We start from the raw sequence: 24,831 nt of genomic DNA, 5'->3' as shown, positions 1-24,831 counted from the left end.
TCAGCGTCTAGGCTTTGAACTGCACGTTTGCCAAATTGAAAGCGACTGACTTGGCAACACGGACACCAGCTGAAACTCCAACTTGCAGACCGACTTCCAAGCCAACTTCGACTGCGATTGCGATTGCAGCTCGAACAGAGGCCAGCTTGTGCCTGGGCTTGCGCCTTTCAGAGGCTGACTTTGGAAGTCGTTAGGCGGCCATACACTTTCTTATAAAGGAAGCTTTGGTTACATTGTATACTTTACATACAATTACAATTAGGGCACCAAAAAATAATAGGTTTGCTCAGAAAATCAGAAGATTACAAGTGATACTGTCTCATCTATGTTATAACTACTTTATATTTTTTAAACATATAAATTTTACAAAAATTGTTTATCTATAATTTATAAAGATTTCGTTTTAATATTAAAAAATTCAAAATACGATAAATGGTAATATTTGAGATCCTATTAAAATTGTTTCAATTTACAAAATAAATTTACAGTGCAAGTACAAAGGAACTTTGCCTTTACCATTTAAATCTAATTCTAGATAAAATAATTTATTTTTATATTTGGTGTAGATAAACATGTTGTTCAATTTATTTAGTATTAAGTCTGGTGACCTTTAATTAGTAAAATTCAAATAAAATGTTAAATATGTAGTAAGCTTAAAATAAATGAATTGAATAGTAGCTTTAAAAAACAAAGATAGTGTTTTTTCCTTTCATCCTTGGGAATTTTCTCCTTCAAGAGCATCTGTTATTCGCTGTTCGCTGACCTCTCAGCACTGTCTTTACCCATCAGTAACTATTTTGCTTTTAAGCTTTTGGTTCACACGGCCGGCGATGGCAACAAGTTTTGTGCAAAACTATATACACATCGGCCGACACATGGACGGGCATATATGACAAGCAATTAGTGTGCATTGAGGTTAGTCGAAAATGGTTTTGCGGTCTCTCTGTCCATCGATGTGTGTGTGCGTGATTATTTTGCATATTCGCATTACTCATACGCCACGTGTGCCGGCCAAGTTGAAAGTTGAGGCATCTTGAAAGGCGAACCATCGAAATGCCTCGAGAGGCTTAATTGTTATGGCTCCAGTCAGCAGAAAGCCAAGCTATGCCAAGCCAAGTCAAGCCAAACGGCTAACGGAAGTCATGACCAGAAGACAAACAAACAGAGCGATTCTGCAGCATCATGGGAAATGCTAAGCCAGGCAAAAAGCACGGCCACAAAAATAACTCCGAGGCGTCCAACCACAAGTGTCATATTGCTGCGATGGTGATAAAGCCAACCCAGCGGCAGCTGCGAATAAAGGGGCATAAAAAAAGAAACATTTTATACACTCTGTGTTGACCAGTAGCCCTGAGATCAGCGAATTAAAAAAAAAAAACATTTTTATGGAGGACGGGCGAAAAACGAATCTTAGAACGACAACCGGATGTTAAAGTTTATGACGAGAGTCCACAAATGCTGAAGGGTTGGAAATCGGACTATGCAAAAACAGTTTTTCGGAACCCCCAATGCGCCGAGATAGCGAAACTGTTACACTTAATCGATACGCTTCACCGAAATATCAACCCAAAGCCAAAGCCATCATAGTGGTTGTACACAGAGAGAAATTCATAAAAATATTTGTTATGTTTCAAAATTTATTCCCCTCAAATAAAGTCATGTTACTTTACAATATTAAATATACAAATTATCAAGAGCAGCTTAGATAGATAAATAAAACAAATAAAAACTTGGAATAATTATTATAATTTTGTGATATTATATCATTAGGGCTTAAAAAACTCATGTTCGATTTTTTTTATAAAGATAAGCAATTATATTTAAAATGTTTTAAATGACAGTAACAGTTATTAAAGTACGAATGCACATATAAACCCCGGAATGTACGATTTTTTTTCTATCAGTACGATAAATTTTTGACTTGAATAAAAAGTTTATGACATTTACAATAAAATAACATAACTCTAAGAATATTAACCGGTTTTTAAAAGGTAACTCTTAAGTTATTTATAAATGCAATTTAATATCCCTGGTTATGATATTTATTCTATGGAAAAGTCCGAAAATATTACTCTATTTTCCCCCCGTGCAATTGTCGCAGTCATCATCATCAGCCAAGCATGCGACATAATTGCGCGAGTTAAGGCAGCCCCTCCCCCTCCGCCCCCCTTTTGCCCGTTCGCCCACTGCCCCCCATCGGCCGACAGTCAACCCGCTTGAAATCAACCAGCAGCAAAACCAACAGCAACAGCAACAACATTTCAGCAATCCATCGGATCGCATCACAATCCAACCATCCGTCCAACGTGTGGGAAACACACGACAAATCTGTTTCCCACGGTCTCGTAAAGTAGGCACTCACATCCACATTCACATCCACATCCACATCCATGGGACCCACAGCCACAGTCACATAGGCAGTAGTCGTAGGCTCCCTCGTGTCTCATTGTTGGTGTGAGCGGTACGGAGCAGCGGACTTCGACTGCGAATGGGAGCCGAGCACTGTCATCATTGACAATAAGTATGATATTGTGGGGGAATGGACGGGGGTAGGGGGGCTGAGCGGTCTGAGAGACACGCGCAGTCGCTGAGAATGAGATCCAATCCGAAAGCCGACTGCCGACTGCCGACTGCTCAGTTTCCCTTTGGCCATGCAATCAATTGAAGACGACGCGCGCCAGAGCACCAAAGCCACAGATACAGATACATTTGTATCTACGGCGAGGCACGCTCTCACTCGCTCCCATTGCATGCACCTTGGTTCGAAATCATTGGATTCTAATGAATAATATTGTAAATAAATAGTAAAATTATCTCACGTTCTATAAGAAGTCCTCGGAAATCTTCTAAGCTACTATATATTTTTTTTGGAGAACCAAAGCTTTGTTATAATAAATTGAAATATTTGTTGTACATCTTTTAAATTTGTTATGGCCTTCATTAGCAACATGATTAAAGCAGTTCCTTGGTAGTAATTCGTATACATTTCAATAATAACATTTTTAACGCTTCTAAGGCATTGCCATATTCATAGCATACTTTCTGGAGGTATCTGTAATTTGCCAGTTGATAATTTTGTTTAAAAACCTTTGAGCACAATGTAATTTTTGTTTATATGTTTATGAAGAAATTTTCGTAGCACCCAGGAAAATACAATTTCTTCAATTTCAACTCCTTAATTAACTAGCAAACAATTTATTGGTTTAATTTGTTCTTAAACTCTAAAACCTAATTATTCACTATAATTAAAAATCATCTGTACTATTAACAATTTAAGAAATGCACTGTATTTGGATCCATTTAATCCTCAAACTTTGTATCCTGGACCCACAGTGCCTCTGCAGACGGTTCAACCCCCATCGAGGGCCCACAGTAGCCTCTCTTTGGGCCGCTGCCGAGCGAGGCTACCGATCCGCGACCGAGAAGAGCCGAAGTGGAACTCGATCTTGGGCCCGAGCCGAGTGTGTGCGAGCGATCATGCGGGAGCTTTGTGGCTGCGAGAGTGAAACCCCCGGTGCGGGAGAGCCTGGCTGTCATATAAAAGTAGGGCTGGGAACTAGTTTGGCACTCATTTCCCAAAAGTGCCGCCAGTCGAACGCACCGCAACCGGTGGAACGCGCAACGCACGCGCAACAAATTCGTAAAAGAAATCTTATATATATATGAAACGAACCAAAATCAGAAGTGATAATGTGCAGTTGAGAGACTAAACGAGAGCAATCCTTAAAAACAAAACCTAAAAGACACCCAATCGATCATGGTCATGGAGATGTCCAAGACGTATCAGTACCGCAAGGTGATGAAGCCGCTGCTGGAGCGCAAGCGGCGGGCCAGGATCAACAAGTGTTTGGACGATCTCAAGGATTTGATGGTGGAGTGCCTGCAGCAGGAGGGCGAGCATGTCACGCGGCTGGAAAAGGCGGACATTCTGGAGCTGACGGTGGACCATATGAGGAAGCTCAAGCAACGGGGTGGCCTCTCCCTGCAGACAGTGATTGCTGGCGGTGGTGGTGGTGGTGCCAACAGTCCGCCCACCGCGACGAGTACCGCCCACGTTGAGTCCTTCCGCTCGGGATATGTGCACGCCGCCGATCAGATTACGCAGGTCCTGCTGCAGACCCAGCAAACCGATGAGATTGGCCGCAAGATTATGAAATTCCTATCGACGCGACTAATTGAGCTGCAGACGCAGTTGCTCCAACAGCAGCAGCAGCAACAACAACAACATCAGCAGCAGCAACTACCGCAATCTTCGGGTCGCCTGGCCTTTCCACTTTTGGGAGGTTATGGACCGGCGGCCGCCGCTGCCGCCATTAGCTACAGCTCCTTTCTGACCAGCAAGGACGAACTGATCGATGTGACATCCGTCGATGGCAACGCATTATCCGAAACGGCGTCGGTCAGCTCGCAGGAGTCCGGCGCCTCGGAGCCCGTCTGGAGGCCCTGGTAATTGGGCCTGACTCTCGATCTTATCCCTAGCATTATAATCGCAACCCAAAAATGGCTATTGACCGTTCTGCAACAAGATCCGTTGTCTTCCAAAGTAAATCATAAACAAACCAAGTTGATTGAGGCAGATTGGCTAATCGGTTTCGAAGTTGGTTTTGAAATACTTTTAGGCTTAGTTCCGTAATGGTTATTTGTAAATTGATTGTTTAATTTCAACTGTGATATAACTAAAGTACGATGATCAATCAATATCAGTGAATATATTTGCGAGTGCACTAATTTCCTACTCCAAACGATTCCTAGGTTCATTAGTTCGTTGCACTCTCTTCATTGTTTAGCATATACATTAAGCTTTACATAGTTTATAAATGTTAATTTATGGTTAATTGAGAAAGAGAAATCAGAAATAGACTATCCCAAATAAAATAAATCAGTAAAATTGCAAAAGTAAAAACTTATTATGTTTATTTGTTGGGAATGGAGATATTCGTTATATTTCAGAGTTCCAGAAGGATGTGTCCGCACAAAAGATGTAAAACACTTTCAAAAGCGTATAACTTGCCTTTTGGATATTACACCAAACAAAACACAAATATTTTATATATTGGTAAGTTTGATTTACAGGTAAAATATATGAAATATATGTTTTGGGTTCGGTTTGTCTTTAGAAACAAATGTTATTTTGAAAAATCAGTAATTATTACGCAACAACCAACCGAAAAGGTTTAGTTATTGACCCAAGCAATACAATTTGTTTACTGCTCCAATAAATTACCCTTTAATTGCCGTGAAGATGCTTCAGCCTTAGTGTATGCAATACATTTCCGATCCGGCTCTGATTCATTCACATAAGCAGATCATCTAATTGGAGCCTGTTTTTTCACCGATCTGATCGGCAATCAACAGATCCTCTCTACCTGCTCGAAAACTGGTTGGAATTGCAGCCAAACTCAACAGGCAGAACAACCCCCGACGATGATCTTCACTACCTGCTGGCAGGTAAATTGATCAACAATAAGACCAAAAAGGTTCAGGATCGAATCGGATTAGGGTCCGCTCGTTTTTCAAATGAGTCATGCCAATTAACAAAGGATTTCGCTCCCTATTAATTGTCTGTGTTTATTTGTAAACGGAAAATCGTTTCAACAAAGAGTTCCAAAAAATGTTAATTCCTGTTCACGCAGATTCCCATAAATGCAACACAATTTTTTGGTAAATCTAACAAATATGAGGTATGTGATTTACAATTAGTTTTTTTTTTTGAAAAGGATTTTATAAAAATTGAAATAAAACCAAAATAAGTTTCTTTTAAATTGTATATATATTTTGATTTGTTTTTTTTGTAAATGTTAAGTAAAATGTATCACAATTTTTGTAAAGCTCTTCAGTTGAGTGAATCGGCTTGCGTGTTAATTTTTGTGGAATGGTGTCAAAAATTAACGGAAGACGTTGTTTAAAGCTAGAGATTCCATGGAAGACATAGTTGCTGGATGTGGGATGCAGTGTCAGGATGCTGATTAGGCCTGAACCCAACGATCCTGAGGGATGGCGATCTCGTTGGCGGTGCTGCAGTAGAGGGGCTCGATGAGGTCGTTATCGGCTGGCAGATCGGAGACGGCGGTCCAAAAGAAGGTGCCGTGGGCGGTACGGACGAAGTGAACGGGAACGGTGGGCAGTTGCTCGAACTCGTAGTCCTCCATCTCGCAGGAGTGGGAGAGACGCTCGTTGGCCTCGTTTTCGCAGGACTCCAGGGAGGCGCAAATGGAGGCAGACTCGAGATCGGCATTGCGGCTGTTCTCCATGGATTCCAGAGACTCCAAGGAGTTGGCCTTGAGGGTGTTCTTCAGGTTCTGCTCCTCCTCGACGCGCTGCTGCTGCTTGAAGATCTTCTGCAGCAGTTTCTTTACGCTGTAGGACAGCTTCTTGTTCGACTTGATGGTCATGGTGTTGGTGTTGCTCTTGTTCTGGCACATGATGATAGGTATTTCTTTAGCTGGTGATGTTTACTGTACGAAGCGTTGAGCTCGAATGATGTCTGATCCTCGGGCAGAGCGTCCTTTTATACCCGCCAGGACGTGGAGAAACCCAAAGCCGAGCAGGTCACAAAACACCGAGTGTGGGAAACTACAAGGATACGTGTCCCGAAAAATCCTATACACAGTACACACTGTGTGTGCGGATACCCGGCGAGGCAACAACAAAAACGGCAGGTGTGTTTTTCGAAAAGGGACTGCATCGGCATCAACCTGCGTGCGTCGGAGTGTGACGGCATGTCGTGCCGTACTCCTTGCACCTGTTGGAGGTGCGGGCAATTTTATCCTGCTGCAGGATCGTGAGAAACGAGACTTTCTACCAGTTCCCACAGTCTCGCTTCCAAAGGATCCTTTTTGAAAATGAGATTCGTTTTTTCCCTTTTTCTGCCGATCACTTTTGGTTTTTATGTGCACTTATCTTATTATGTAGGCTGTGCGAGCGGGACGGGGAGACGATGGAGCCGAGGGGCGGGGGAAATCCCTTTTCCATTTTTCGAACACGTGTGCAGCTCGGGAACGTGGGAGAATATTTTCAATTTTCATCGCTTGAACGGAGGCGAACAATTAATGCCCAAAATCCAGAAGATCGTATAGTTCAATAGGCAAACAATCCAGAGTATGTGAGGAGAGGGGCAGGGGGTACCCAGATAAGGAACCAAGTATCCTGAACTGTAGGCATTTAATGCGCTGTAATTTGAAATTTATCAAATTGTATGTGGAGACGGGGCGTTGCCCAAAAAAAGAGAGATCGAGATGGAGGCGGAGGTGGAAGACAAGGATCGTCGACGAAGGAGTTGCTTTTAATTTCTGTTGCTGATGGCACACAATTAGCAGGGGACCGATTCTTATTATGATGGGTAAAAAAATGTAAGAGGAGGAGCAGGATCACGAGGACATCGTTGGAGGAGCGCACGCACAGCGAGTGCCTGTCCTTTTTTGTGCGGTTCCTTCTTTTTTTGTGGATCTTTAGTGGCGCGTGAGGCGCTGAAGCCAAGGTTTCCCAGGATTTCTGTTTTTTGTTTTCTGGCTCCCTTTGGGTATCTCTGGCGTACTTAATGGATTGTCCCTTGACTTAACCATAAATATTTGGAACACGGTGTGAGTTGGGACCAATTAAGCAGGACTCATCATTGAGAAATTGTAGGCTGGCGTTAACAGTTCGTCCTGGATCTCAAATATATTGAACTGCTGTGGAGGTGATGATGATTATATGGTTGGGTTTCTTGGCTAGGTCGGTGTGGTTTGAGATCGATGAGTTTAAATCAAAGGTTGGGGAAATTGGTATAGGAATCTATACTTGAATCCTTTTATTTAAGAAATTAGAGTTCCAAACAACGAACCTATTTCCATATAAATATGATACACTTTCATTGATCCAAAACTTTTAAGTCTATATTATGGAATTACTCCTATGGCTTAAAATAAAAAATATTACAAAACCTAAAATAAAGGTGCTGCTATGGCTTTATTCATAGGAAAAAATTTCGCCTAAACAATATCGGTCTGTTGGTGTTTTAAAAAAGTTACCATAATCGAGAGTAATCTACTATAAATCCAAGTTTAAAAAAATAAACAATTTTAAAACTTAAGCTCATTATCGACCGATAACATTTTTTTCTTTAAAAACAAGTTCTCGGTATTTTTTTAAATGCGGCTAAAGTATTGATTAAGTCACTTAAAGAAGACAATAAGCTAACAAAAACGACAGAAAACAGCACCACAGTTATAAAACCATTTCTAAAAAGTCCCTCCTCTTATTAGGCTACGAATATTTTTGATTGAGAGACAGAATATTTCTATTAAATCCCTTGCGTGTTATTTCAACAAGGGCTGCCTACGATCTTTTCAATATCCTTTGCTGGATCAACAGTCCCAAATTATTGAATTACTTCTTGGAAACTGACCTTTATAGCCTTTGACTTTCATACAGTTCCTCGTATTGCTTTTGGTTGACTCATGCTACCGCATTATTCTGACTTATTATGCACGGATTGTGTCGATCTAATTGTGTTTTTGGTCCTTTATTTTTTCTGGTTGACTCATTGCCCCCAGTTTTCCTTCGCATGGATATTTTTTGTGTTCGTTGTTTTTTCTGAATTTTATTGTGTGCCCACGTGCAGGGCCAAAACAAATAAAAATAGTTAACCATTTGGATGGGAAAGGGAAACCAAAGCCCTGCTGGGGGTCCCGAAAATGTTGGCTGCCCCTGCAGTGGTTTTATTTCGGGGTTTTCGGTGACTACTGTGGTGCCTTCTTTTTCTCCTTCACTTTTCTATCTTCCAGGGAAATCTTTGGCCGAACACGTGCACTGATTTCTTATCGCAGGTCGATCATTTAAGGTTCCAAAACTGTAGATTAGCCCGACGCACACAAAAGAGGAGAAAGAGAAAAAATAGAAAAAATAAAAACAAAATCAACCTGACCCTGGCAGTCCATTGTCTGCCAGCCAAGTGTTCAAAGGGGGGTGGGAATGATCGTGTTTGTACACGTGACGACCTCGTTTCGCTCGCAGCAGGGTGTTACGGTCGAAACTGCGGCCCCGTCACGTCCCTCGATCCATCCACCTAACCATCTATCTGAAGACCATAACTATCTACGGCAACGTGAGCAACTTGCAAACGTGAACATTTCACACATGTGCGATCGGCAGCGATTGACAGCGGAAAAAGCCCACCGATCATTGAGGGCTTCCCTCCCTCCGGTCTCCGCAGGTCCAGTTACACCGGACAGGACCTTCCACACCCACGCGGACCATCCGTCCAGAGGATGTGCTAACTGCCCGAATCTGTTACGGTATTTCCGTTTACATTTTCCATGGTCAGCAGCGTGAACATCAAACGAGGCGTGCGAAAAATTCCGTTGAACGTAAAACGATCTGCACTTGAGCTGTATCGAGGGGACGAGCTACAGGGATATAGTCAGTGCCATAGTCCCATGTGCACAACAGTTAGCATAACAATAACAAGAAATCGGTAAATACATTTGAAGGAACAAAACCAACACGAATTGTTGATGACCATTGAAAAACATCAACGTTTCTTTAAGTTTTCAGCAACTTTAAAACATTTTCTTTTGTTGGCTTTATGGGTGGGGGGGAAACATATCTGCAATTTTAAATATTAAAATAGAGCCTGCTTCATTAAGCAAATATATTCAATATTTTTCCCTAAGCCTTTATGTTAATGTTGTACACCGAAAAATAAATTTTAATTGATGTTGATGTTGATGAGGCAAAAATAAAAAAAATATTTGTACGACTAGTACAGTTTTTTGTGGGGATTTCTATAATTATAATTAGTGAAAATCGTTAAAAAACTTTAAAAGTTTTTAAATAGTTTTTCAGAGTTTTTTGTAAACAAATACTTTTTGAGAAAATAACTAATATGTTTTTAAATTAAAGCATAACTTTTATAAGCTGCTTTTAAAAGTTATAATAATGATGAACTATTCCTCGAATTCTTTTACCCGATGTAGAGGATATTAACCAAACTTATTTATGAATATGATCTGGTGGACCTACGTGGCGGTTTCTTTGGTTTTGTAATGATAAAATAACACAGACACTAATCAGTGTGGCGATGCACAACACATGTGGGGTCCTTTGTATCATCGAATTACACAGAGACATTGCACTTGACACGAGACAGCGCGACATGTCTTTTAAATTTGGTTTTTATTTTTTAGTTTACAAATTAGTATGTGCGATGGTGTGTCGCATATGCGGGAGGCGAGTTCCAGGAATCCGGTGGCCATTGTCTTTGTTGGTTTAGGATATCATCAGAGTCCCGTTCCCCGATCCCCGCCCATCACTCAGCACGCACGTGCAGGGCACAAAAGGGGTCGTAATTGACGGTTTAACTCGATGGTCTCGGAACCTCCCCTGACCGAAAAAAAATACTATAACGATATGTGAGCCCTGTCCAGGGGTTCGAGGGATATGCAGATTCGATAACACCCAGCAACACGTGCAACACCACAGTGTTAAGCTGTTGATCGGGGCGTAGACAGGTCTCAGTACTTTTTGTCTCTGCCCCTCGAAGGCGTCGCTTGGCTAGGGGTTTGTCTGGACTTACAGCCCGAGGACCTCCTACTTGGACCCGGGGGACTTCAACAGTCTGCAGTGCAGGTCCCAGCTGGGTGTCTCGCACAGATCTTGTTTATATCGATCATCAGGTGGGGGAGGGTTTGCTTAATGTGTGTCTTTTACTCTTTTAATGGGGAACTATTCTAATGCACTGTTCGCCGTAAGGAGGGGTAAATATTCTTCAAATGACATGCAGGCAATACAATTGTAAACAAACAAATGTATTCACTAAAGGACTACAATTTCGACGATATTGTCCCCTTAATATGCAATATGGTTGTATTTTACCTCATTTAGTTCAACTGTTTTTTAAAATTAACCATAATCTGAGAATATTGACAAAACCAAATCTAAATCCAAAGTACCTAAAGCACTGAACTTTTGTAAATGACGTATTTATGAAATTAGTTTATTTTTCTTAAATTAAATAACAATGTATTCATAGTGAGGTATCCAAGGGCTGTAGCTATGGTCGACAAAATAATATGTTCTAATAATAATTACCTACCTGATACCAACCAAATGTATTGCAGTTTGTTATTATTTGTTTGCTTTTGTATTTTCTTATGGGTTAAGCCTCATAAGAGAATCAAAAGGTGCCACTGGTGCTAAACGGAGTATAAACATTTTTGATTTTAATTAAAGAGATATCTTTAAAACTATCTCTCTGGTGGTATTCAACGAAATTGTCTATCTGAAAATTAATTTCGAAATGCGATTTAAAGTTTGCTAAGTTTCAAATTAATAAGTAAAAAATATTTAGTTTTATGTTTCTTGTATTTTATTACTATTAAAGCTGTTGTTGTATTCTCTTACAAACTAAATCTTAATAAACTAGTAAAGCTTGAGGTATGCTTATAATCTAGGTAAAGCTGTTATCACAGTATTAACGATTCAATTGGAAGACATGATTCGTTGTAGCAAAAATTGCTGATGGAAGACATGATTCGATGTTGCTGCCGATTTTGCAGATGGAAGACAGGATTCAAAGTCGCTGCTGATGATGAAGTGGCACGACCAATTACCAGGGACGCCACATGGTATCTTGAGCTGGCTTCGGGCTGGCGGCAGATTCGGATTCCTCGGCATCGCTGTGATATCCCGAGGAGGCGGGGCTGAGTGGGCGTGGGGCGGAGATCTGGGTGGAGGGCTGGTCGGCCTGATCGGCCTGCAGCATGCGCTGGAACTCCACTCCCAGGTGTGTCATCACCGTCTTGCCCACATCCACACTCATGGCCGGAGTGCAGGCCATCACACGGGAGATTTCGCTGACGGCGTTCATGTAGCCATTCTTGAAGCTATCCATCGGGAGTGGGGCAACCGGCGCCTGCTGCTCGACGACCTGTTTGCGCATGAAGACAAGTGCCGCCTCCAGCATCTCGGCCTTGTCCATTCGCAGGATGGCATCGTCGCCCTGGAACTCGGCCACCAGGGTCTTCAATGTGTCCAAACACTTGTTCATGCGGGCCCGCCGCTGGCGCTCCAAAAGGGGCTTCTTCACCTTCAAATAGTGCTGGGTCTTCGAGACGAATGTGGACTGGTTGCTGGTCTGTGGTGCCATTTTGTGAGTTTCTGTAGTAGTTCTGTAGAAGTGAGCTGAGCTGAACTGTACTGCTTGCAGGATGCTGCTCGAATGATGCTGGATTCCTCGACTGCACTGGGTTTTATACCCGCAGCAGCCGCAGCAGAGGAGAAGGTCCTTTCTGGAGGACCTGCTACCTGCGATCCCACCGTAGAGATCTGTAAATCTCATTGCTGTGCGTGCGTGGGAAAGGAAACTGAAATCGTTGTGCAAAGAATGACTGTTCGGGCTGCTTTTCTTTGGGCCCCTTTATGCGTTTTATTCCTTTCAATTGTCTAGCCAAGGAGTGTGGGTCCTGGCGACGCTTTGTAACTGCAATTAAACCGTAAAATGCTGGCCAAGACGTGAGAACGTGGTACACGGAATTGGTACCAATTGTCTGCGACAAACTGATTCGGTTTGGGCCAGCAAATGAAAATCAAACTCGGTAAAATTGTAATTGTCTTGTTGTGGCTTACTGTTCTTTGGCTCGTTGAGAGAAAAGTGGGAGGATCGTTTATATCCTGAACATGGGATCATTGCCAGTAGCTGGTCAAATATGGTTTTTTTATCAAATACTTTTTGTATTGGTCCTAAATTTTTTAGCATACCTATTATTAAAAAATGTATTTAATGCCTTAATGTTTTATATGAAACTATCACAAAATCGTACATTAATGTTATGAATATTTTGTTGTGCTTAGAAGTCATATTTTGTTCACAATAAACCAATTTACTAAGAAGGTTTAGGAACCAAAGCAAATTTTATTTGTGAAAGGATAATTTTGATTAACTGTTGAGTACCCCATAAAAAAATACTTAAATCCTTTCCAATTTAAAGAATCTATATCAGCCTATTACAACAATTTTAATGCCCCACTTATTGCAAACAAGCACTTAAATACATTTTCTAGTCTCAGTTTTTTGGGACCCGCTTCCCAAATCACTTGCTTCCCCATAAATCTTAGCCGAATGTTAGGTCCCATCAACCCTTAGAGCTAACCCCAATCCCTATCCCAGATCCAATTCGAATCCCGAGAAAGTGGCAGTCACCGTTGTTGAGGTCTTGAGGGGTCTTTTCGGTTTGTTTTGCTCGATTTTCATATCGTGAGAACCGCTCGAGACGCGTCGTGTGTTTCCCACGCGATGTGCACACCTGCCATTTAAGACGCTTATATGGTTACGATTACAGGCACGGATACACGGAAAGAAGCCGGTACACAGATACTCCATACAGACAACCACTTGGCTGTTAATACACAGAAGCAACAAAAACCAGATGAGGGCACACATTTATCTGTCGGCACACATTTATTGCGCCGGCGCGACGCTTATTATCAGCCCAAGTAGCGATCGTCGTGTGACTGACTGCCGACTGCCTGATGGACTGACGGATTGACTAACTGCCCGACTCACTGACTGACTGACGGATTGACTAACAGCTCGACTGACTGACTGACTGACGGACGTACCGACTGATTACTGCCTGCTTTACTTTAGTTTTTCACTCTTGTCGCCGTCATTGACGATTGTTTAATTTAAATTGCCGGCTACCAGACGGCGGGCTTAATGATTATGGCCAGGCCGTCAGAGTTTCCAAGTTCCGAGGAACTTGTACGCAATAGTTATTTGTACTTTACGACATGGGCTAATTGAACGAACGCACCCGCAGAAGAAGTTTAACGAGCAGTCTGTCATTGATAGTGGTGGAGTGGTTGGCTTGTCAATGGGCAATCAAATCATTAATGTCTTCAAGGTGAGTGAGAATCCCCAGTAGCCAACTGACAGCCTCTGGATGGATATCAATGATCCAATCCTTTGAGGGATTTATGCCCGATCACCAGTTGGTTTGTCAGGTAAATGTCGCTGGCAAATGTTTGCACAGCCATAAATTAGCCGGACGATAAGTGGACAATTGTTGAGAGACATAAGCACTGAGCCCACAATCCGAGGGATGGTTAGAATAACTCAGAGTTAGCTTCGAGAAGAATGGTCACTTCCTGGTGTTAATGCCATTGTTCTGGCCTTAAATACATTCATGGGAAAAATAGTCAAGATGGAAGAGGGAACATCTTTTGCACTTTCCCTTTTTTCGATCAAACAAGAACTGGGATGAACTTTTATAATATTATAGTTTCTGAGAAGAATTATATATTAATATATATATTTATTTAACAGATAATGCTAAAAAAATTAATTTGCTCCAAGGGTTTATTAATCTTTTATTATATCTAAAGAAAGTAAATATGAATAATTTTATTAAGACAATTGGCTTGAAAAACATAAACTTAATTGAACATTGATATCAAGTTTGTTAAAATTAAAAAAAATTAATTTATTTTTTTTTACATGATACGATAAGTGTACTTTAAATAAATCAAATTGACCAGCCTCATATCGACATGACTGTTTTGAAAATAGTTTCTTTAAATTTTTCTGGTTGTTTCTTATCATGATATCCCTTTCAATTTTTCCAACAAGCTATATCACCCTTGCACTTATCTCACCATATCAACTCAATCCAATTTATCAGCTAAAACATTTAATATTAAACACCATTGACTCCTTGAAAGCAATCAACCTCGAACCCACTTTGCTCGCAGCTCGTGCCATGAAACAACCCCCATGCGAAACTCACAGTCCGATTCTCGGCCCACAGACAACAAACACTCCAAATTATAAGCCCATATAAGTTGAATTAAAACTCTATCATTGCGCCACCACAAATGAAAGCACCTTGCTCTGGCGAGGATTTAAATTGCGGCGGTGCTCCAAACACGTGACCGACCCGCGTCCCAATCAGAGGAGCAGCACGCCACGCGTTCGGCCAACCGCTGAGCTTTCCAGGCCCAGGCCCAAAAGCAAACATCAATTTGGTGGCAAGCGATTGGGAGGCAAACGCGTGACCCAACGGCGGGCGAAGCAATTAACCAAAGTTGAACCAACTCTGCAGCAGCAGCAGCAGCAGCAAGTGCAATATGTGTCAAAAGGGGCAACAACAGCAACAGCAACATCAACGGCAACAAGGAACAACAACCACCAAGGCAATGAAATGAGCGGGGCTGTGGCCTAAATTGCAAACAGCTGCCACTCGAACCGTGGGATACTTTTTCCCCTAGCCTCAAAAAATCGAGATATGCGCTAAGGATAGGGGAAGGAAGGCCCTTGTGCTGTCGAACCTTATCCATGGGAACCACAACTGCTCAACGCTCTCAATATTTATTCTGTATTGAAACAGGAAAAAAAATGAGGATGGTTGAAAAAAAACAGGGACGACCGGAGTGGAGGAAAAAACGAGATTATCCTGCACGTGTTGAGCTTGCTGCGGCGTTCCTTGCGCTAAAAGCGTGGCAGGCGAACGTTGGGTTGATATTTCAGATGAGGTTGCTGCTGCTCCTGCGCGGAGTTTGCACATGTGTCGTGCACATGTGGCACTTGTTGTTTTGGGTGGTTGGACTTTTGGGTGGTGGTTATCTGCCTGGGTTGCGTTGCCCTATAAAAGCGCGACACTTGCTGTCAGCCCACAACAGTTGCAATTTGAAAGTCAACGCGTAAAGAACTCTAATCAGAAAAGTGCATTTTCTACATCCACCCAGAACCATGTCGAAAGTTAAGAACTTATTAGCCAAAATGATGCAGCGTTTTGCCAAAAACAGCTCACATAACGATAGTCAACGGTACGATAGTCTGGAGGAGATTGCCCAAAATCAGGCCAACGAGAGGATGCTGAGAGAAACTCAGACGGGAACGGAGGAGCACCTGGTCATCTGCTTGGAGACTGCTGCCGGTAGCTTTTATTGGCACTCGCAGTAGTAACAAACGCAGGAGCAACAGCAAAATCACCTGCATCAGCAGCAATCTAAAGAGAATCATTGCTGAGAACCAAAACATCAGCTTTAGAAATTGCTACCTTGTCAACAACTGCAATTATAGTGAAGACAGAAGCAACAACAGCAACCAATTTAATTGCAATTGGAAGAAAGACAGCAGATTTTCCTCAGAAGATGCAGCATAGCAGGAAAAACTACACTTAATATTGCCATGTCAACAACAACTTGTCAAAAAGCCGAAAATCCAGCAGCAACATAATGGAGTATTAAAGGAGCAACCACAGTGGCAACACCACATTATAAATACAGAAGCAACAACAGAAACTGCAATTATTATTGCAATGCCAACAGCAACTATAATTGCAAGAACCAAAAACGGCAACTAAACCTGCAGCAACACCTCAAAAAGCCGAAAACTCAAGAGCATTATCAACAGCAGCAAAAATAGCGAACCCTAAACCAACCGCAGAATCAACTTGGCCAATAAAAACTATAATCGCTTGTTAAAAAGCGAGAAACTAGCCACAAAAACAGTAGCAGCCACATAAACTATAACAATCTTTAACATCTCAAGAAATCAAAACATCGATGACAACAACAGGCAGTCACCACAACAATCCCAAGACAACAGCAGCATCATAAGCCAAAGCACCAACAACATGGGCCAAAAACCGGTAGATGCGACCAAAACGACTGAACGGATGAATGAATAATACAAAACATATCATTCGGTGAATGAATGGAGCTGTCGAGCGATCGTGCGAATTGTGTTGCGTGCCAGCAACAAGTATCCATATCCAACTAGTCTTAAGGATGCAACTCAGACATCCTCTCTAGTTGGAGATCCTCGATGGGTGCCAATAATAAACATAAAATACATTTGTGATATGAACTCAAGCTAGTTAGTGTAAAATAAATGTTATTAGTTTATAAGAAATAAAAAAATAAAGTAATTAAATTGAAACTATATCTGTTTGCTATTTGGGTAATTGTGTTGTTCGTGCTTGGAGGAAAACCAACCCAATTGGATTGTGATTAAAGGGCAAATTACTAAGCTGTTGTCTTCTTCAAATCTTTTAGGCCGCTTATTAAAAATCACTTGTAAATTTATTAAACAAACTTTAATTAGATCTATTGTTAGCTCTAAAAAATTACCTTCGAATATTAACTGATTGCTTGTTTGTTATTGATGAAAAATCTCATTTGTTGCGGAAGGTCTTTGAAATTTGGTAATACCAAACGTTACCGAAACCTCACTGAAATATCTAAAACAACTATTTGACAACCGAAAGATTAATGAACTGTATTATTCAGTTTTTTAGTATATTAAAATTAATCTAATCCAATAACGTAACCATTAACTAATTTGTTTTCAGAATTTTTTTACACAACCAAATGGTTTTGAAGTCCAATTAAAAGCATGTCTTTTATTTTAACTTTCACAAAAAATCATCATAACTTTTGTGTGTTCCTTTTAAAAATCTTAAGAATTCAAATGCAAATCAAATCTAAGCCCCCATTGAGCTGACTATATCCCCATATCCGGGCATCAACGCTAATCGCAGCAAATGATAATCACCGCCCTGTCATTCCACACAAAATGGTAATTTCCTGCCGCCGATTCGCAAGCTCCAGGCTTAAAAAAATTCAACCATTTTTTTTTGCATTTCATTCGATTTTATTGCGAATGCGTGGCGCGCAGCAAGCTTCTGTTGGGGCCCTTTAGCTTTTGTTTTTTTGCTGCTGCTGCTGCTCGCGTCTGTCGCGCGTTTGGCGTGCCAAGCATGCGCACACATATTCAATTACACGGCAGCAACATCGGCAACCCAGCAGCAACATCCACGGCACAGCAGCAACACCAGCGATTATAGCGATGCATTGACAATAAGCCAACCCCGTTGCATGCCCAAATGGTTGCCCCTATTTAATAAAAAAAAGGAAAAAACAACAACAGAGAGCTGGCCATGTGCAGCTCGAAAAATTTTCTCACAGTCGCCAGAAAATTGTAACGGCTTGTTGTTCAGCACACTCTCAGCACGCAGCGCACACACACTTCCTGCCAGAGCAGCAACAACAACAACAACTACAGCATCGCTGCTGTTCTTCAAACCGGCCACGTATATTGTTTATATAGTTAACGAATGCGATACATTTAATCTTTAGTGTGTGTCAATTTGCCGTACAGTCATTTAGTTTGCATGTCCCTCGTCGATCCATCGAACCATCCCTTTTCTGGGTCCCACGATGATGATGTCCCGACGTGAGCAGGAATACCATACGCGTATATGTATGCCACTTAGCGCAGTACGATCCTATCCGATCCCTGGACCCAAGTGTTCAACAGAAGCTACAATTCAGCATTCATAATTGACAACAGCAGGAGCGAGGGAGAGGGCAGCTATAGGGCCCACGATGGACAAGAAAAAATTAAATAAAATAAAGGGCAGGTGGTAGTTTTTTCAGTACTACCCGTGACTCGCACAAGCAGCTCGGTCAGATTTACAGTGGTTCAAATGGAATTTAACATCGGTTCGAAACTGTTAAGGGGTGACTTTAATTTTGTCTTACAAATATTTGTATTTCTTTTTTAAATAACTACATAAAAACTTTTAGAACTTAAAACCATTTTTAATTGCCAACAATGAAATATTTGTATTTTTAATTTTTGTCAGCTTCCCATTTCTTAACCTTTACAAAAATACAAAAATGTACGATTTCTCAGAGTTAACCAGCAAGGAACACCTTCCACTAAAGGTCCTATGTTTCACACATCTGTGCACAGAAAACCCGTCAAATGGTGAGTTGGTCAAATTATGACGCCTCAACATGCACGGACTTTAAATGTTTCCAAAAATTCAGGTTCCCACGCACCGTCACAGCCGCCGAAAACTATCCACGGCAAGTAGAGGTCCGGCCACGGTAATTCGTAAAGTACAAAGTACTACGCATGAAACACCTTCCGTAAAAGTCCCTAGAAATTTACAACTTCCCATAAAGTCGGACTTCCATGCATCGGTTAGTTTCAGAAATTAACCGTAGCAAGTAGAAATCAGGCACCGAAAAATCCGTAAGGTACAGAGTTAAAAACCTGCATAGAGACCTTTTACAAAGTCCTAAAATTGCACACAACATGGAAAAACCAAGGAACCGGATACGGAAAATTCACATTCTCACGATCTTTAAAGGAAGTTTCTTAAATTAACCGTAGCAAGTTATGGACTGGACCCGAAAAATCCGTAAGGTAAGGCTGTAAGAAAAGTCCTACAATTTTAAAACCTAGAAACTAACAATTACGATTTGGAAAACCCTATTGCCTTCATCCCGAAACACACGTTCCCACGACCTTTTGAAGTATTTCAAAAAAAATATCCCTAGCAAGTAGATAACAAGATGCGTAAAATCCGTAGTCCTAAATTTTCAACTAGGTGGAAAATCCTGAAAAACTTCATTCAACCAACCACGCACAAAAATTCCCGCCTGTGTTTCATCTGTTCGACCCACTGTGCCATGTGCATAAGGGCTCAAAACTCGGAGCTCGGAACTCGGGACTCGCACTACCTCCGATTATAACTTATAACACCAACGAGCGAGAAAAATCTTGTGGGAAACTTGAGGGCAAAGTGTTTCCCACGATTCGAATGTCAGTGGAAAGGAAAACAGAGAAGCAGCATGTGCAACCACCGTCGCACCACCACCACTGCACCATCGCATCTTCATCCCCTGCCAAGACTCACTTACAGCAAACACAGTTGGGATCACAACAATACGACTGGAAATGGTTTTTAAAGATCTTTAGGTTTTTGGATTTTAGTAATATAGTTTATTATACTGAAATTGTTGTGAAATTTTTTTTAAAACTTACACAATATTTAATTCTATGAGTAAAGAATATTTCATCTGATTAAAATAGTCCTTAGCATATTAAACATATCAATTCTGCAATTCTAAAAATATATATTTTTGTGAAATAGTTTGAGGCTGGGCCGAGTAATGTAAAGAACTTTTGTATGGAATATTAAGACTAAAAGATTTATTAAATTTAAAAATGCGTTCAGTAACTTTATGAACTTAACTTTAAAATATTTAACACGATTCGCTTAGAAACATTTTACAATCACCTTAACACCTTAAGGAAATTATAATATTTTTGCGAGCCCATATTATACTGACCCTAGCTGTGTTCCAAACTTGTTTGTAGAGAAAAACCCACCACCGAAAATGCAGGCGAGAGGATCGTGTCCCAGTGACTGAGTGAGAGTAGTTTGCTCGGCAGGTGGTGGTTCTGGCTCTCCAGAGGCTTCGCTGCGCTCTTTTCTCTCTTTCTCCAGGCAGCGTGCGCTGAGCACGAGACGCTCTCGCAACGGCACGTGCAGCTATAAAAGCAGCGGTAACCGGAGACGTTGGCAACATTTCCAACGCAATCGTGGTGCAGGCAACATCTCAGTTCTTATTCCACTGAAGGATCGAGAAGAAGTTCTTCTTGGACAACAAGTCATTTTAAAAGTTACCAAAACCCACATAACATTAAACACAATGGCCACCAAATACGAGATGTCCAAGACCTACCAGTACCGCAAGGTGATGAAGCCTTTGCTGGAGCGCAAGCGTCGTGCCAGGATCAACAAGTGCCTGGACGAACTCAAAGACCTGATGGCCGAGTGTGTTTCCCAGACAGGCGATGCCAAATTCGAGAAGGCCGACATTCTGGAGGTCACCGTGCAGCACCTCCGCAAGCTTAAGGAGTCGAAGAAGCAGGTTCCCGCCAATCCCGAGCAGAGTTTCCGTGCTGGCTACATCCGGGCAGCCAACGAAGTGTCCCGTGCTCTGGCCTCCCTTCCCCGAGTGGATGTAGCCTTTGGAACCACCCTGATGACCCACCTGGGCATGCGTCTCAACCAACTGGAACAGCCCATGGAACAATCGCAGGCCGTCAACACCCCACTCAGCATCATCTGCGGATCGAACTCCAACTCCAGTTCCTGCTCCAGTGCCAGCTCCTGCTCCTCCATCAGCCCCGTTTCCAGTGGCTATGCCAGCGACAACGAATCCCTGCTCCAGATCAGCAGCCCCGGTCAGGTGTGGCGTCCCTGGTAAAGACCAGATTTAAAACATCCCAGAACTGAATCGCCGTCGGGCAATCGCGCAATTGGAAACGCAGCTTTAGAAAATGCTTTAAAATGATCCTCATTTATTTGTTACGTTACCACGTTTTAGGTTTCTAAGTTAAGTCTGTGATAGGGACGCTTTATTAACTTTTGTCTTAACTCAATCGAGCAGAAGTCTGTTTTTTACTCTAAATATATACAAATGTTAACCAGCTAAGAGATCTCAAGAATACAACACGAAAAAAATACAAAATGAAAAGAAATACAAAACAAACGAAACGAAATTTAACCACCGACTTCTTATTTGGGGTATTCTTACTTTACAGCTCTCTCTTATTGGATTCATTGGCATTATTTGTACTTAAATATTTTCTACCTACCACAGGATGTTCTTCAAATAAACCATTATGTTCTATGGTCAAAAAAACTTAATGTGTACTATTTACACGTATTCATAAACATAAATATAGTGTGCATAAGCTTATTGAATACATGTTTAAATTAATGGACTTTTTATAAATTATGTTCATTAAATGAAACCCCATCATTATTTTAAAGAGCAAAGTTAATAACCAGATCCAATTACAAGTTCAATGTAATAAGGAAACCAAAGTAAACATTAAATAATCTTGCATTACTATAATATATATAAGCATAATGTTATATAGGCCATTTTAAAACTTGCTTCTTTTAAAGATCTTTGAATTACACTTTAAAAAACAGTTTGCTTATTAATCTGAGCATTATTAAACATTAATCTTAAATAAATCCATTAACGAACTGCAGCTATTATATTCTTTACACCGTATTATATTTTTTTGACCATGAAACTATTTTAATTATCTAAAACAGTCAATAAGGGGGTTCAAGGTAAGTCGGCACACTTATAAACTACTAATCGATAATGAGGTCTATTATATTTGTCCTATATCAAAGGCCTGCGAACCCCTCTTAGTATTTTCGTTGGAATTAATCAAACACCTATTGGGAATTGCAAGGGAGGTACAAGCATTTAACGTCTTGTTCACCGCTTATTCTCAAAATGAGCACCCCTGTTCATTACAATAATGAATGAAATGTCATATCATTACCTAATAAATGTTAGTCTTAAGGTATCTCAAGATTTTTGCTCATCCCCTCTTCATTTTAATTTATCGTCAAAGTATCACCATCTTTTGGGGGTTGAAAGGGAGGGATACAAATCCGATAGGTAGACATTGTAATTATTAATGCTAAGCTCCTGTACCATTTAACATCTTATTAGCCTTTGACCCTTAAATACTCTAAGAAGTGTGCAATTGATCACTTAATAAATGTCTCCCTGGCCCAATAAGTTTTCCAAATTGGGTGTTCCCAAATGGCACAATCCTATGTTACACTCTTTAAACCATATTAATGTAAAGCACTTACTGCAAATCAATTCCAATAAAATAATAAATATTACAATAAAATATAAAAAATATTAATATAATTCTACTCTTACATATTTTCTTTTGAAAGAGTCATTCCATCAATATTACCTCGGCAGTATTCTTCTTTTAATCTTATTATTATTAAACTCCCAAAAATGTTTAATAGGTGTGAACATTATTTAGCCAACTCAATCTTTCTACCTATTAAATGCCAATTGGGAGGGTAACAGGGAGTTCACTACATTCCATAGGCTGGCATTCCGGCACAGGGCTCACCCGGGCAATAAGTACTCAACCTCAGCCACGAGTCGAGCATGCGGGGCACACTTTCTGCGCCCGTTTGACCCACGTCCCCCTGCCAAGCAACCACAACCACCCATCGTAAACCAAACAACGATCGAACAACCAAGGCGACCCGGCACGAAGCCAATATGCCACATCCACTAATTGTGTCCAATAAACACTCGGCGACGGGGCAGTGTGGGAACGGAAAGAGGAGATCTCCAGTTCGGAGATCGGGACAGGAGTAGGGGCATTATGCCATCATCGTCTGCAGGCATTGATGAAACAATAAGCGAGTAGATGGCACGGCAGGATAACAATGCCAGAGCAGCCCACGCACAACCAGATCCCCACCTCCTCCTCTTCCCGATCCCATGTACCCATGTATGAACCAACTACCCATTCCAAGCGACAGGATGAGGCAGTGAAGTATGCATTAAGGATAATAACACCGGCCCAAAAAGCAATGCGAACAGCCAAAAACAGCGACAGCTGCAAAAATGAGCCCTGATCCTTAAACTCGAAAAAAAATGAGAAGCGGAGCGGAGCGAAGCATGTGGCCAAAAGGGAAAACAAACGAGAAAAAATTGTGTGAGAAACTTACTTTCAGCTCGGTTCCCACGCCACGAGCCACAAGGATTGTCCTCCGTCCTCCGAAGTTGCAGCTGTTCCTTGCAAAAGAGACGGCATGTTCAGGACTTTGCCATGCGCGTGAAAGAGAGGGCAGAAAAGGTGCGTACCAGAGGGTGGATTTCAGGGCCCAGGGAGCCGTATAAAAGAGCAGGGTTCGTCAGAGCTGAATATCACTCACGATTCCGCCATCGAGCAGGCAACAACCAGCCAAAAAAGAACAAAATTTAAACAATTTTTTAAAAATTCTTTAAATCTACGTAAACGTAAATACCCAACTCAAAAATGGAATACACGAGCAAGACCCAGATCTACCAGAAGGTGAAGAAGCCCCTGTTGGAGCGTCAGCGACGGGCCCGCATGAACAAGTGCCTGGACAACCTGAAAACACTTGTCGCCGAACTCCGAGGTGATGATGGCATCCTGCGGATGGACAAGGCCGAGATGCTCGAGTCGGCGGTGGTCTTCATGCGCCAGCAAAAGAACCCAAAGAAGGTGGTTCAGGAAGAGACCGCCCTGCCCCTGGACAGCTTCAAGAATGGCTACATGAATGCCGTCAACGAGGTGTCACGTGTCATGGCCTCCACACCTGGCATGAGCGTCGACCTGGGCAAATCGGTGATGACTCACCTGGGCCGCATCTACAAGAACCTGCAGCAATTCCATGAGGCACAGAGCGCCCAGAATTCCCTCCAGATCTCCATGGACTGCTGCTCGTTGGACAAGGCGCCCCTCAGCCCCGCCTCCTCTGGATATCACAGCGACTGCGACAGCCCCGCCCCCTCACCACAGCCCATGGAACAGCAGCAGCCCCTGTGGCGCCCCTGGTAAAAGGGATTAAGTGGCATGAAGGTGGAGTGGCAGGACCAACCAACAACGCATCTGTGATAGCCCAACTGTGATGGCAACAAAATAGCAAATTGAAAAACCACTAGCAGAACAAATATAAACCAATTTTAAACGAAAATCAAAGCTTACTTATTTGGGTTTTTGTGAGGGGGAAATTTACCTTTCAGCCTTTCTTTCAGCACTCTAGTTGGCAATTGAAACTCATCTTCCAATTAGATAAATAAAAATTTATCGCAGAAAAAACTTTTCAACAGGCTAATTCTAATTTTGTTCATGACGTATTTTTAATAATGAACTACTTTTTATATATTTTTCGGTTGTGACATTTTTTTTAATGAATAAATGTATTTTATTTTTTTATTTTTGTTTATAAACAAAAAAATTCTATTGGTCATAACGGCCTAAGCACACGATTTTCATAAATTCGAAAGACGAGCGCCAAATACAAATTGAAAACAGATACCGTGATAAGCAAATTGGTTGTTATTTTTAAATCTGTAAATTTATATTTTTATAAAAAAATATTTAAAATTTTTAAAAAAAATCCTTTCCTAACATTTATACAATTCTTTTTCTTTCAATATATGTCTAATAAT

General features: G+C 41.4%; 7 protein-coding genes across 7 annotated transcripts; 5 read left to right on the top strand and 2 right to left on the bottom strand.

The window, feature by feature from the left end:
- Window positions 1-3,559: 3,559 nt before the first annotated feature.
- LOC108147099 (enhancer of split m3 protein) lies at window positions 3,560-4,903 on the top strand. The gene has a single exon (XM_017273385.2). It carries the CDS (start codon window positions 3,758-3,760, stop codon window positions 4,448-4,450), a length of 693 nt encoding a protein of 230 aa, XP_017128874.1. The 5' UTR covers window positions 3,560-3,757; the 3' UTR covers window positions 4,451-4,903.
- An 852-nt stretch (window positions 4,904-5,755) lies between these two features.
- On the bottom strand, window positions 5,756-6,470 carry LOC108147139 (enhancer of split m4 protein). Its single transcript, XM_017273432.2, has one exon. It carries the CDS (start codon window positions 6,420-6,422, stop codon window positions 5,967-5,969), a length of 456 nt encoding a protein of 151 aa, XP_017128921.1. The 5' UTR covers window positions 6,423-6,470; the 3' UTR covers window positions 5,756-5,966.
- Window positions 6,471-11,345: 4,875 nt separating this feature from the next.
- LOC108147128 (enhancer of split m5 protein) lies at window positions 11,346-12,186 on the bottom strand. Its single transcript, XM_017273419.1, has one exon. It carries the CDS (start codon window positions 12,125-12,127, stop codon window positions 11,588-11,590), a length of 540 nt encoding a protein of 179 aa, XP_017128908.1. The 5' UTR covers window positions 12,128-12,186; the 3' UTR covers window positions 11,346-11,587.
- Window positions 12,187-15,669: 3,483 nt separating this feature from the next.
- On the top strand, window positions 15,670-16,924 carry LOC108147126 (enhancer of split m6 protein). Its single transcript, XM_017273418.2, has one exon. The coding sequence runs from the start codon at window positions 15,728-15,730 to the stop codon at window positions 15,938-15,940; it is 213 nt and encodes a 70-aa protein (XP_017128907.1). The 5' UTR covers window positions 15,670-15,727; the 3' UTR covers window positions 15,941-16,924.
- Window positions 16,925-18,673: 1,749 nt separating this feature from the next.
- Window positions 18,674-20,204, top strand: LOC108147080. The gene is made up of 4 exons (XM_017273369.2): window positions 18,674-18,754; window positions 18,817-19,198; window positions 19,383-19,753; window positions 20,156-20,204. Exons 2-4 carry the CDS (start codon window positions 19,172-19,174, stop codon window positions 20,202-20,204), a joined length of 447 nt encoding a protein of 148 aa, XP_017128858.1. The 5' UTR covers window positions 18,674-18,754; window positions 18,817-19,171.
- A 151-nt stretch (window positions 20,205-20,355) lies between these two features.
- Window positions 20,356-21,346, top strand: LOC108147112 (enhancer of split m7 protein). Its single transcript, XM_017273402.2, has one exon. It carries the CDS (start codon window positions 20,491-20,493, stop codon window positions 21,049-21,051), a length of 561 nt encoding a protein of 186 aa, XP_017128891.1. The 5' UTR covers window positions 20,356-20,490; the 3' UTR covers window positions 21,052-21,346.
- Window positions 21,347-23,573: 2,227 nt separating this feature from the next.
- On the top strand, window positions 23,574-24,353 carry LOC108147129 (enhancer of split m8 protein). The gene has a single exon (XM_017273420.2). The coding sequence runs from the start codon at window positions 23,672-23,674 to the stop codon at window positions 24,215-24,217; it is 546 nt and encodes a 181-aa protein (XP_017128909.1). The 5' UTR covers window positions 23,574-23,671; the 3' UTR covers window positions 24,218-24,353.
- The last annotated feature ends 478 nt before the right edge of the window (window positions 24,354-24,831 follow it).

Source organism: Drosophila elegans, unplaced genomic scaffold (genome assembly GCF_018152505.1).
Source record: "Drosophila elegans isolate 14027-0461.03 unplaced genomic scaffold, ASM1815250v1 contig_476, whole genome shotgun sequence".
NCBI lineage: Eukaryota > Metazoa > Arthropoda > Insecta > Diptera > Drosophilidae > Drosophila > Drosophila elegans.
Note: the sequence above shows the minus strand (reverse complement) of the source record. Positions and strands in the feature narration are given on the sequence as shown.